The sequence below is a fragment of the Lissotriton helveticus genome, chromosome 2_1, assembly GCF_964261635.1.
Source record: "Lissotriton helveticus chromosome 2_1, aLisHel1.1, whole genome shotgun sequence".
Taxonomy (NCBI): domain Eukaryota; kingdom Metazoa; phylum Chordata; class Amphibia; order Caudata; family Salamandridae; genus Lissotriton; species Lissotriton helveticus.
The window spans coordinates 610,311,224-610,325,256 of NC_136059.1; the positions used below are offsets into that span (position 1 = coordinate 610,311,224).

The 14,033-nt window shown below is 46.2% G+C and overlaps 1 protein-coding gene across 2 annotated transcripts in view; it reads right to left on the minus strand.

The window, feature by feature from the left end:
• Window positions 1-1,606: 1,606 nt before the first annotated feature.
• The window catches only part of ACOT12 (acyl-CoA thioesterase 12), a 480,317-nt gene continuing 467,890 nt past the window's right edge, over window positions 1,607-14,033 (minus strand). For both annotated transcript variants that reach the window (XM_078677332.1, XM_078677331.1), the window contains exons 14-15: window positions 9,003-9,129; window positions 1,607-2,198 (exon numbers count right to left, since the gene is read on the minus strand). In XM_078677332.1, coding sequence (XP_078533458.1) covers window positions 2,043-2,198; window positions 9,003-9,129 — 283 coding nt within the window. In that variant the 3' untranslated portion in view covers window positions 1,607-2,042. The remainder of the gene's footprint in view (window positions 2,199-9,002; window positions 9,130-14,033) is intronic.

Consider the following 14,033-nt stretch of genomic DNA (forward strand, 5'->3'; position numbering starts at 1 on the left):
TACGAAAGTTGAATTTTTAATGAGCCCCACCTGCTCTGTGTCTAAGGCACTGATTACAAGTGCCCAGCTAAACTCCGATTCCTCTGCAAACAGCTAGGGGTTGGCGATAAATTTCGCTCCGCCGGCAGAGTTCCGTAACGCAGAGTTCCGGTAACACTGCACTGCCCCCCATAAGTAAGTTAGTGAGCGCCATCAAGAATTGGCATCCCCAAGCAGGATTTTCAGGCGCTTGGAAGGTACACAGTGAACTTTTCTCAAAGCAGGTGGTTGTGACCGTTCGCAGTAAGAAAGCTGCCCCTAGAGTATAAAATCTACTCGAGTGGCAGCAAAGAAGCAGTGCTCTCTGGCACGCTGCGTGGTTGTGTGGATTCTGTTCAATGATTTTGCAGAGCGGAATAAGCTCCTGGAGCTAAAAATCAGCACACGCACTGGGATGTGCCGCTTCTGCCTGCTTATGGAACAACCGCATAATGTCGCTGAGTTTTCATCTAACTCCACAGAATTCTGCGTAATGAAACTCAGCGAGTTCTGCCCACCCCTAGAAACAACTAGTTTGTACAGGGATCGGAATTTCGAGTTATGTGATAATTATTAGACCCTCACTGTTTTTCCCTGATAAATTCTGGCGAGTCAAACCTGCCAAATGTTATCAGAGGAAAAGGTATATAAAAAAGTGAAAATGTGGGTATAATACCGATTCCGCATGTTATGCCTCATTTACAATGATACAAGTCACAATAGGAGGTATTTACCACATTTGGGAACTACCTCACTCAGGGGTAATTGTATATACTACATACACCTATTCCACCAAACTTGTAATGAGGGCTGAAGTGTCACTGTGTTGCATATGATTGAATGATTGTAATACAATATGTGTTTTTCTTAAAATTACTACTTTAAAAAAGGCATGATACTACTGCCTATGTAAACCATTCGCCGTAGCACGAACATTCATCCACTGGAATGCCCTAATTTTGTTTCAAACATGGTACCATGTTTAGAATCTAAGTTAGCTGTTTGTTATTATGCTATATTTTCTTTACAGATTGTTGAAATGTCCTTCAATCTGCCAGTGGTATTTCCCTAGGGAAATAGCCATAGTGCACCAGGAAGTCAGGACTCCATAATAAGCATCTTGTATTTCCATAATCGGACAAGGCCCCTCCAATGGATTCTAATGCATGCCTCCTGTGCTGTTGGTGTCAAACGCCTCTGTGGACCTGCTGTACGCTTGACTACTATCTTACTGTTGCTCCTCAAAGGAAAGATCCTCAGAAGATGAATCTCAAACCAGAAAAGTATTTGTAACAACTACACCTGGACACTTCATTGAGTTCTTTTTTTCTTCCACTCTATAATCTAAAAGAATCAACAACCTTTCACACTATCGCCACCACCATACAAGCCATTCCTCATCCCCCCTCACATTAGCACCGAATCAGAAGAAGTCTTTAACAAAGCGAACTGGTTCTTTCAAATGTAGACACAGAACTTTCTAAAACTCATCAGCATATGCAGGCGGGGGAACCCCTTTATAGAAGGGTTATTACGTTTCCTGATAAGTGAAACCTTTATATGAATTAAACGAGTTCAAACCCAAAACTTGATTGAAAATATATTTATTATTACTATATATTTTAACAAAATCTGTCCCGCAAAATAATTATATATATTCTCTTTATGCTAAAACATATGTCAGTATGCTGTTATTAGTGTCCTGCACACAACAAACAGGATAATCTCGTGGTTTGTTTCCTATGAAGGAGAAAAGGAGAGGTTTGGTGGTCTGGATGGAAAAGACTTAATCTGCATTGGTCATGAACTCTGGAGTGGAAGATGAGGAGGTGACACGCGGTTGTCTCTGGTCCCCGTGGAACTGTAGATTTGGCCACACAGGTAGATCTAGTCACTCAATGCATAATTTGCCCTAAATCACGATACAAAGCAGCTCCAGTGCTAACATTGAGTGTAAGACCCATGCCATCCATCGTGGGAATAGGTGGTTTCACATTGCTGAACCACGCCTCCAGCTTCATGATCTAGGTGACTATTTTAAAGTAAGTGCTGAGACTATCAAAAGTCTCCAAAAAATGGATGCATGAAGAAGCTGTTTCCTCGATAGACTTTGACCATCCTCCCAGATTGCCAGCTACATACGGAAGCACATCAGAGGTCAGCTGATTGAAATAAGACACCTGTTGAAAAGAAGACAGTGGTTGCAGACAGTTAGAGGGTGTTTATCATCAGAGCAACCATCAAAGTTCATACCAGCATAAAAGCAGTACATGGAGAAAGCAGTAAGATATAGTTTTACTACAAAAGGCTTGTGTTAACTGTTAACAAAAGCTGTGAGCTTGCGGCTCATTTTAACTGAATTATGTTCTAGACCACTCAATAGCAATCTTCCAATATGCTGATCTTCATAGCTATATAAGATTTAAAATATTCGATTTCCTTGTATGTTAAGCACAAGACAAATTCACATACATAAAAAGTCAACTGTGAAGTTAATACCGAAAGTGACATGGAAGGCAAGTCATACTTCTGAGGTCATGCTTTTCAGTGTACATGTACCCAAAACATGTCCTCTGAGCTAAAGTTCACACAAGTAAAAACACAAACCTTTTATTAAGTAGAAATAGAACAAATGTGTAGAACAAAAATATTATTATTTCAGAAATGTCCAGATTCCAATATGTATGCATTAAATATGCTCATTAGGATCTATAATTTGTGTAGATCCCTTTGTTCTCCTAGGGATTTATTTTTAATTACACAAAGTGCAAATTTACACAAATTGCAGACTTTTGTTTATTTCTATATTTCAATCAATCAATCAATCAATCATTTGTAAAGCGCACTACATACCCGCGTGGGTCTCAAGGTGCTGGGGGGGGGCACTCCTGATCGAACAACCAGGTCTTGAGTATCCTCCTGAAGGTCAGCAGGTCTTGGGTCTGTCGTAGGCTCAGTGGGAGGGTGTTCCATGTCTTGGCGGCGAGGTGGGAGAAGGATCTCCCACCGGTGGTTGTTCTTCGGATGCCTTGGGACGGTGGCGAGTGAGAGGTCGGCGGAGCGTAGCTGGCAGTTGGGGATGTAGAAGGAGAGTCGTCTGTTGATGTAGGCTGAGCCGGTCTTGTGGAGTGGCTTGTGTGCATGGGTGAGAAGCTTGAAGGATATCCTCTTGTTGACGGGGAGCCAGTGCAGGTTACTCAGGTGGGGGTGATGTGGCCGTGGCGTGGTACGTCGAGGATCAGTCGTGCCGAGGCATTTTGGATGCGTTGTAGTCGTTTGATGAGCTTGGTCAGGGCTCCTGTGTAGATGGCATTTCCATACTAGAGTCTGCTGCTGACGAGGGGCCTGGGTGACTGTCTTTCTTGTATCAGTTGGGATTCATCTGTAGATCTTGCAGAGCATGCGGAGGCTGTTGAAGCAGGAGGAGGAGACGGCGATGACTTGAGAGCGTTGAGCCGAGGATGATTCCCAGGTTGCTTGCGTGGTCGGTGGGTGTCGGGGCTGCCCCCAGTGCCGTCGGCCACCAGGAGTCGTCCCAGGTTGAAGGGTTGGAGCTGAGGATGAGGACCTCCATCTTGTCCGAGTTCAGCTTCAGACATCTGGTCTTCATCCAGTCGGCGACGGCCTTCATTCCTTTGTGGAGGTTAGCTTTGGCGGTGATGGGGTATTTGGTGAGGGAGAGGATCAGCTGAGTGTGGTCAGCGTAGGAGATTATGTTGAGGTCGTGCTGTCGGGCTACATGTGCGAGCGGGGCCATGTAAATGTTGAACAGCGTCGGGCTGAGGGAGGATCCCTGGGGTACGCCGCAGATGATCTCGTCGGTTTTGGAACGGAATGGGGAGGTGGACGCTCTGGGTTCTGCCGGAGAGGAAGGAGGTGGTCCAATCCAGAGCCTTGTCTCGGATCCCTGCGGCATGGAGGCGTGCGCGTAGTGTGCGGTGGCAGACGGTGTCAAAGGCGGCAGAGAGGTCTGGGAGGATGAGTGATGCGGAATCGCCGTTGTCCAGCAGGGTCCTGATGTCATCGGTGGCGGCGATGAGGGCAGTCTCTGTGCTGTGGTTGATGCGGAACCCTGACTGGGAAGGGTCCAGGATTCTGTTTTCTTCGAGGTATCTGGTTAGCTGTCTGTTGGCGGTTTTCTCGATGACCTTGGCCGGGAAGGGGAGCAGAGAGATGGGCCGGAAGTTCTTGAGGTCTCTTGGGTCTGCCTTAGGTTTTTTGAGAAGGGTGTTGATCTCGGCGTGTTTCCAGATCTCTGGGAAGGTCGTGGTCTCAAGGGAGAGATTGATGACGTTGCGTAGGTGGGGTGTGATGGAGCAGCTTGCTCTGTTGAAGACATGGTGCGGGAATGGGCCTGACAGAGAGCCGGAGTGGATTTAGTATATTTATTTTTTTATAAAACACCGCACATCATCCCTTCCGTTACCTCAGAGCACTGAAGGAGTTGAAAAAACAGCTTTATTTAGGGAACTGGGAAGAAATATACAATAAAATGAGGGGGCAACCAAGTCCAATATTCTTCAATTTTGACTACTGTTTCGGACAGAGAGCTCAATGTGAACCAAAGTCAAAATAACTCATTTCTCAAAGGTTTTCTCTAGTTTGAGCTTTCAAGGTCCACTCAGCTGGGATGGGCACGTCTATAATTCCACATGCAAAAACGAAACACTCAACGATAATTGTATGTGTTAAAAATGTTCTTAATAAAATACTTTGAAATTAAAAAAACAAAACTGCAGTGGCAAACTTGTTTCTCTTACTCCACTGAGAAAGTATTTGTCCCATGTGGAAACCCCTTTCTATACACCCTCACCCCTTTTGAGAGTCATTACCACCCTCACCCTGAATATGCACTTGGACCCAGATTTACAAAGAAGTCACAGAACGCTGAGCAGCAAGTAAATATCTACTAAGATGTGGCACTATGCACCTGAATTTTAAATGACGTTGCACGTCATTTAAAAAATACAAAATCACCGTATGTGCCCAAAATGTGCTGATAGCTTAACATCGGTGAACGTGCCATTACTTCACTCTGGTTATTTGGTGAAACCAATCAGGAGGCAGGGGGAGGGGTCAGAGCACCAAACGAGTCAAATGCCAGCGGCAGGGCGAGAAGTAGCATTTTTCCTTGCACTCATGCCCGGTTTTTAAATCGCTTTGCTTTTAGTTTTAAAAATACAAATCACGGTCTGGGCTCAAAACTCGTCGTCTTGCTTGAGGGCTCATGAACGCACGTTCTCTAAGTAAACATGCACTGGATATCACAGATGTAATTATGGAGAACGAATTGGGTTTCCTGTTTATCACTGAAACTTGGTTGAAACCTTGGTGTAACCCTGATATAGCCATGGCAGTACCCCTGGTCACACAATCCTGTCTGACGATAGCATAGAAGGTCAGGGTGGTGGGGTAGCCATCATATTCCACGACAGCTTTCAATGTAGCTCTTTCGACATGGGCTTCTGCTTCCAGGTTAGTGCCCCTTAATCCTTCGCCAGCTGTCTACTGCATCGACCTCCAGGCCCAGAGCAAGTTTTCTGTCCACTGGTGTGGGAGGCACTTACCCCAGCCATAGTCTGCTATGGCAATTTTACTGTTAGGAGACTTCAACCTCCATTTCGATGATCTAGATAACTCTGAGGCCAATTCCCTCTGACATATTTAAAAAATATTGGGTTTCCCTCAACTGATACATGCTCTGACCCATTTACTGCTACACCCTGTTGCACTGATCATCCTAGACTATTACCTGGGACACCCATTACCCAATCCTGGACAGATAAGTGCTTAGTCTCATTCAACATAACTATCATGCCCCAAAACTTCCCTCCCTGAAAAATGAAATCTTCACCCCCCCGCACCGTAAATGGGGAGAAATTAAATTGAATCCAATGCTGATTTACCGCCTGTCCTCCACTTCCCCAACCCTCAAAGGGAATTTGGAGTCAAATATCAATTGCTTCAACTCCTGGTTCACTGACACTGTGTTAGATCTTTCAACTCCTATCTGCCCTATAAATAGCAGGCCAAAACACTCCCAGCACTGGTTTTCCCCAGCACTACAAGAACAAAACGACCACTGCAAACACTGAACGCAAATGCTGCTTGTACAACAGCATGGACGGCCTGGCCCGTTTCAGAGAGGCTCAGAAAACATACCATAAGCTGATCAAAACAAAAAACGAAATCCAACTTTACCACAAATATTGTAGAAGCCAATCACGACCCTAAAGTGATGTTAAATATATCAAAAATGTTTCTGCAACCTAAAACTCTTTCAAGAGAGACCCCGCCTTCACAGGCCCTCTGTGACCAGATCTCAACCTTCTTTGAGGAAAGAATCCTAGCCATACAACAGGGATTTACTACCACCCCCATGATTGACCCCTTAAGCGACTCTGTTTCCAGTCGTCCCTATAATGGGACCAATACTAATCTGACCGTATTTGAGACATCTCCTTGCCATTGTCACTGCAAACGATCCTTTCCTGTAAATCAGGCTTGCCCCAGGATCCATGTCCACCAGCCATCCTTCATGAGGCCATTGACATGGTAAATCCACTCATCAACCAGATCCTCAATACTTCCTTAGTTACAGCCGAAGTTCCCTCAGCCTGGAAACTGGCAGTTTCCAGGCCCCTACAGAAAAAAAACTGTGGCAAATCCCACCACCTTGTCCAATCTCAGGTCAATCTCCCTGCTGCCCGCACTAGCCAAAATACTAGAGAAACTTGTGAATCAGCAACTTATCACCTTTCTCAAAAGCTCCAATTCACTCCACATACACCAATCTGGTTTTAGGCCTAAACTTTCTACGGAGTCGCCCCATACTCGAGGTTTCAGAGACTTTTAAAATGACCCTTGACTCTGGGAATGATGCGTTATTGATACCGCTGGACATCTCCATAGCATTCGATACCATGTCACACGACATTCTTCTCTAGTGAATCCAAGATATAGGGGTCTCCCACAAAGCCCTATCCTTGTTTAAATCCTTTCGTACCAATAGGAGACAAACCTTTGTCCTAGGAGAATTCTCAGCCAAAGAAAAATTGATCGCCTGGGGTGTAGCACAGGGATCATCTCTCAGCCCTGCTTCATATCTATATTGACCCCTTATATCTCTGATCGGCACCTATGAAATCGCAACCACCTCTTATGTGGATGTCACCCAGGTGATCCTCATGCTAGAAAAGGGGTCTACTGGTCCTGAATTGAATTTCCATATGTGTCTTTCCAATGTAATTTCATGGATGCAAAACAACCATCTCAAGTGTAATTCAGAGAAATGGAAATTCTTCTCTTTGGGATATCTAATCACCTAATGCAACAGCTTATATACCTGCTGCTCAGAACAACAAATTTACAAACTTCAGATGGTCTTACACACACACAGTAGCCAGAGTGGTGCTACAGCTCCATAAACTGAGCCATATTAAACAAACTCCATTGGCTACCAATACATAAAATAATTTTATTTAAGATTATGTTGCTAGCCTTCAGAACTTTCAAGGAAACGGGCCACAAATACCTCATTGTCAGATTCCGCCACCACAAGACCCTGAGAACATTGAGATCCTTTTGCTAAAGCCCCTGTCGTTCAGATTGAATATTCGAGATGGAAAATCGTTCTTGGTGCTAGGAGCCAAAGCTTGGAGCAAACTGCCACTGCACTTCTGATTTATAGACACAGAAGATGCATTTGAAAAAACTCTGAAGACCTGGCTTTTTCTAGCCACTGGTGCATTCTGCCATGCCCTCATTTAATTGATCCACTCAGTTCTAAGGTTCCCACTGCTACTTAGTACAGCGCCAGGATGCTCATATAGGAGTGACAGTCGCACTCTAGAAATGCCCTATTCTTTCATTCGTTCACTGTTCTGCTCTCTCCCTTCACTAGAACATTTTTAGCTGACATTTGTCAAGACAAACACTTTTGCGCTATAATGTATAGGTGGTCAGCATAGCTGTTTTGCAGGCAGGGGTCCCTTCCTATAAAAAAAACTATGCTTTAAGGCATTTTCCTATTTGTATGTGTGCTGCAGAATGAGGCACACATGCAAAGATGAAAAAACGAGAATTGGAAATATTTTCCCAGTTACGCCTGATTCAGGGTGGTCGGGGGGGACAGGATTTTGGCTCAAAACCCTCTCTACTATTCTTTGTTGACAGGGATTTGCATCAAAACCCATTCACCAACCATGAAACGCCCCCTTGACCCAAAGTAACGCAAGACAGCGTTTTCCGCTGCATTACATTACTTTAGGTCGCAATTCAACACAAATTGCAGTTTGTGTTGGATTGTAAATATCAACTCAATGCTTTGCGAAGGGTCTGCATTAAATAGATAACACAAACTCTATGCAGCGTCATTAGAAATCTAAATCTGTGCCGGAATTAACAACACCGGTAGTGCTTAATTTGTAAAAAAAAAAAAAAAAAGAAGAAACTGGGTCCAAGGTAGTGCTTAGGAGGCTACTGCAACTTGCACTCTCAACTGGGCCTGCCATTGCTGCCAAATGGCAATATGAATACTCCCTACTGAGCGTTACACTCCTACAGATGTGACATTGTGGAGAATTCCAGGCCACCTAAAGTTGTAAGAATGTCCTACATAAGCTAGAATTATTTTTTAAATGTATAATTTTAAACTAATGCAATCTGCTCAACATTGAACAGACACCACTACCATGTGGTGGACGGTCAGATAACAGCCAGTGCAAAAAAAGTTAGGTTCCTGTGCCGAGCACCACAGACACCAGGAAAAATTAAGCAGGACAAACTAAGCACTGTTTATTCCATAGATTTTCTCTGGTGCAAATGCTGAATTTTGGCCTAAAGGAAATCTGGTGTACTGCTTGAGATTCTTATGACATAACATATAATGTTCCAGAGTAAAGCATGGTGACTGGTTCTCGGTTTCAATATATTTGGGATGTTACACTGTGAAACGGTACTTGTCTAAAGTGAATTTACTGTACCTTGCACGAGTTTTTGCCATCACTGTGAATGAGAAATCCAGCACAGGACAATTGACTTCTGATGAATTCTGGAGATGGGGGCACGGATGTCAAGGTGACCGACTTAATTGCTATTGTGTAAGGATCCCTAAAAGGAGAAAACAATTACCGTTATCATCATCAAAGCTTTATTTCGATATACAAGATATCATAAAAGCACATACAAAATAAAAAATAAAAAACACCGCAATTCATAAATCTTACATTTTACAGAGTAGGTTACAGTAAAAACATTCGTATTACAATAAATAATTTAAAAGGCATATTAAACGTTAGCAGGTTTGTGGATGGTAAAAATTAGCTAAAACTGAGTCATCTCATTGCCTTTGCTCTAATTATCCAAACCCAGCTCAGAAATTTGGCAACCCCACACACTAAGCTTGTACTAGTGTCAGCCTTGAGTATTCTAAGTGCTGCGGAATGATTCCTGGTTCCGAGCAATAAACACACGGGTTTTAGCCATTTCTGTCTCGGTTTTACATAGGCTGGGCATACATAAAAGACGTGAGCGATACTTTCAGTGACACCTTCACAAATTGGGCAGTCAGGTGGGGTTTGGTACGGGGGCTTCCACTTACAGGTGTAATCATGTAAGGGGAGGTTTCCCAGCCTGAACTGAATGAATAGGGATCTATCTCTTGGTTTTTTAATAAAATCCAAGTAAGGCTCCAAACGAGGCTTGGGTTTGTGCTGTTTAAACTCTTCGGTTAGCCTTCCTTGGTTTGGGTCCCTTAGATCTTGCTCGTCCACCCAATTCCAGTAAACTCGCTTAATTTCGGGCTTAGATAAAGGAACTTCAAGGTCCCAATCGATTGGCAAGCCAGTGTCGTGCAGAAGCTTCTTAATATTACGGATCCAACTGATTTTATGGGAGCCATTAAGATTCATGACCTCTTTCAAACCATCTAGGTACTCTGAGAGCTCTGGGGTCCGCCATAACCTAGCCCAGTATAAAAGAGGCCGTAGCCTGGCTAGGTCCCGGATGGACCGGCGGCCCAGATCACTCAATAATGGTTTAATGGGGGTGCCCATTGGGAGGGATACCAGCTCCCTAAGGAACTTATTCTCAGAGGTGACGAGACCGTTAATGCAATCGAAACCCCACAACTCTGCGCCGTAAGGGGGGCGCTGCCCACAGCTTTTGCAGCATAGATATCCAAGGCAGGGGCAACGGGCTTGCAGGTAGACATACGGTGTTCTCGCCCCAATGCACCAACCACCTTTTTATGATTTAAGAGCATTTTATCAATGTGAGGCTGCCACTTCAAGTTTTGTGAAATTCTAATTCCCAGGTAGTCAAATTCTTTTACACGCTCCAGTGGTTCTCCGTCACGGAAAAGGGTGGACCTGGAGGACTTACTAGGATTAAAATAAAGGAGCTTAGTTTTCGAGGTGTTGATGACAAGGCCCCTAAGTTTACAAAACAAACAGAAGCGGTTCAGCAACTTTTGCAGACCCACGGGGGTTTTTTGAGACCAATGTGTCGTCTGCAAAAAGTAAGGTGGGCACTTTATCACCCGCCAGAACCGGAGCATCTGTGTTTATTTCAAGCAGAAAAGAGACCACACCATTCACAAACAACGAAAAGAGTGTTGGGGCTGACACGCAGCCCTGGCGTACCCCTCGGTTCACAGGAATCCTATCGGTTTTTTGCCCTTGGGATCCCCATCTAATACGGGCATAGGTACCATCGTGCATGCGTGCCAAAAGGTTTAAAATTGGTAGGGGAATCCCCATCTCCTCCAATATAGTCCACAGGCGGTCTCGGGGAACCAGGTCAAAGCCGGTCTTTAAGTCAATAAATGCCAAATAAAGACCACCTTTGCCAATGGTAACCACCTTCCAATGAAGGAGTAACAACCTAAACGCTTGATCAGTTGTACCTGTGCATGCCCTGAAGCCTGCCTGATAAGGGGAAATGATCTTATGCTCCTCTGCCCATGAGAGGATCCTCTCCAGGAGAACCCTGCCAACCAATTTCTGTCCAGCGTCTATCAGACTAATTAGGCGGTAGTTGGCAGGATCCTCCCTAGGACCCTTCTTGTAGATAGGAATCACCTCAGCCGCCTTCCAAGAATTAGGAACCGGTGAACCCGCTAGCAATGCGTTTATTAGGGTAGCAAAATACATTGCCCAACCGTCAGGATTAGCTTTAAAAAGGTCACTTGGCACTCCGTCCTGCCCTGGGGCTTTAGCAGATAATATTTTAGCTATTGCAGTAAGAACCTCTTTGTTATTAACTCTAGTGGGTACGAGCCGCCGGGAGCCATCATCCAGAGCACCGCTCAAATGCCCAGGGACTCCGGGCAGTTAATTCCCACCATAGAGTTTAGAAAATTTTTCAAACCATTCACTGTCTGTAATATGATTTGGAATTTGGTTCGAATCGCAACCAGTCGATTTTCTGACTAGTGCCCAAAATAAATTACCATTCTTATTTTGGCTTGCATCTCTGAGGTTTTCCCAATGGGACTCTTCCTAAGCCCTTTTAGCGGCTATAATTGCCTTTCTATAGGACAGTCTGGCCAAACGGACAGATACTGGATTAGAAGATTTGATGGCAGTAATTAAATTGGTTTTCCTCCTTCTACAGTTACTATCAAACCAATTCTGAGGTGGTTTGGTAGTTGCCAGACTCTTCTTGGCTGGAACAGTGAACAACTTGCCAATCTGATCCATGGTGGCAGTATAGATATCCTCTACCTCTGCTGACTCAGCCGCCTCATCACAAGCTACAGATAGCCTTACCGACTGCTCGGCAAGAATTCCATCCAGCTTGCTCAGTCTAGACTCGTCCAGACAGAACTTAGGCCACTTGAGAAATCTATTACAATTAGATGGTATAATTTGCTTGGTTATTAGCCCCCCGCTATTTGATGATATACGCTCCCTTCTATGCCATGGATCTAGCAATGTGAGGGACAGGGGGTTATGGTCACTCTCCACCGATGGTATAATGACCATATCCACTACTGACTTCCAAGTCCTCTTATCTATCATTATGTAGTCAATCCTACTCTCACACGATACTCTATTGTAGGTGTTTGCTCCCTGAGCATCGGAGGTAGTACGGCCATTGGCAGCTCTTAAACCTGTTTCGATCATTAAACCATTTAATTGGATGACTACAGGAGACCATCTCCTCACGGGCTTGAGGGTTAGAGACGGAACGCCCCATTGTGCATCATCCTCGTGCACTCCAAGAATGTCTTCTACTGCCAAGGGTTCGAACGAGCAGTTAAAGTCCCCAGCGACCAGAACTAAGGAGTCAGGAGCACACAGCTTCAGCAAGTCAGTTAAAATATCAATGGTGGACGATTTCCCCCCCCCCCCCCCCCCCCCCGGGTACCTCTTGCATATACATTAAAGAATTCCCAAGCGGGGGTGTGGAAAATTAGTACGGTTTGGTAAACATTATCTGCGCCATCTTGCCCTTTTTCCCCGGATGCCACACTTTTGTCGTGCGCACCCGCCATTTTAGGTGCCTCGATCAGAACCACCCTCTGCACGCCACTGGCCCCCAGCATAGCCCTTCGCCCTCGCAAAGCCCGCACACTGACAACCCCCGCTCTCTCATGCCTTGGGTCATAAACCCCTTTTCAGCGCAGCTCTGCCTCAGAGCCCCATCCTGTTCCCAGCGCGACACCTCCCTTCATTCCTTTCATGGTCCCAGGCCCTTTGATACAAAACCCCCATTTCCTGTGCCCGTTTGTCTTCCTCGTTCCCAGGCCGACACCTAGCTCTGCCGATACTGTTTATTGCCCCTCCCCGTACAGTAGAAAGCTTCCCTCATCAAAGGACCCCCGAGTTGATCAAAGCCCCCACCCTATGAGATCCGATCGAACCCCCACATTCCGTGAATCGGCGGCATGTCCAGCTGCGCGATAATCATCACCTGTTGTGACCGGGGTGGGGACTTCAACTGTAAATGTGTGTGGGAACGGGCCTGTAGGGGAGATTCAGAGGAGGCGACAACACGCCAGGCGCCACTTCTTTCTTTTCTCCTCCGTAATGGCAGCAGCAACACGCCAGGCGCCACTTCTTTCTTGAATAATGGCCGCGACAACTCTGGAGGTTGGGCTGGGAGGGAGAGGCGACGCGGACGAGCCTCTCCCACCTCCACAGGTAGGAGGCTTCCCAGCCCCAGTCCGGCCATCACAAGTACCTCCACTGGAATTGCTCCTGGTCGGGCTGGGAGGGAGAGGCGACGCGGACGAGCCTCTCCCACCTCCACAGGTAGGAGGCTTCCCAGCCCCCGGCCCGGCGCCGAAATCCTCCTATCTGGCTCGCCAATACTTGCGCAGCACCGAACATGCAGCAGTGCCAATGCTTGCGCAGCACCGAACATGCAATGGCTGCACCGATACTTGTGCAGCACCGAACGTGCGCCGCAGGGTGCCAATACTTCCGCAGCACTGGGCATGGGACTTGTGGAGCACGGGATGTGGAGAGGCCATCGTGCATGCCCATGAAAGAGAGCGGCATGGAGTGCACCGGGAGAGGGAGACGGCGCGAACGAGTCTCCCTCGCCCCCCCCCAGGTGGGGCGCCACAGCTGCACCCTAGCCGAATGTCCTGCTCCTACAACACAGAGTTCCTTTTCTTTCACTCCAAAAGGTCTCCTCCACTCTTGCAAACTGGACAAAGGGCGGCTGCTGCAGGGCCGCAAAATGGCGTCTGGGCCCCCCTGGAAGGCGGGTCTAGGCCGCTAGAGTAACTTTGACCAGCAATGTAACTCGGACGCTTGTCCACCGGGGCACGAGCCCCCACCTCCGACAGCATCTCCACAGCTTTGAAGATTCTACAAAAGTCCCAGGAGCCCTCGGCTCCTACAGGCTTCCGGTGAGGAACAACTGCCTTGATCGCTAACGAAATAAGCATGACATAGCCACTCCTTCTGTTAGCATGAATTCTCGAACTGCCGAAAAGGACTCTGGTCCAACTGCCGGTTGTAGGAAACATTTTTCCCTGACGCTACTTCCGGACTAACCCG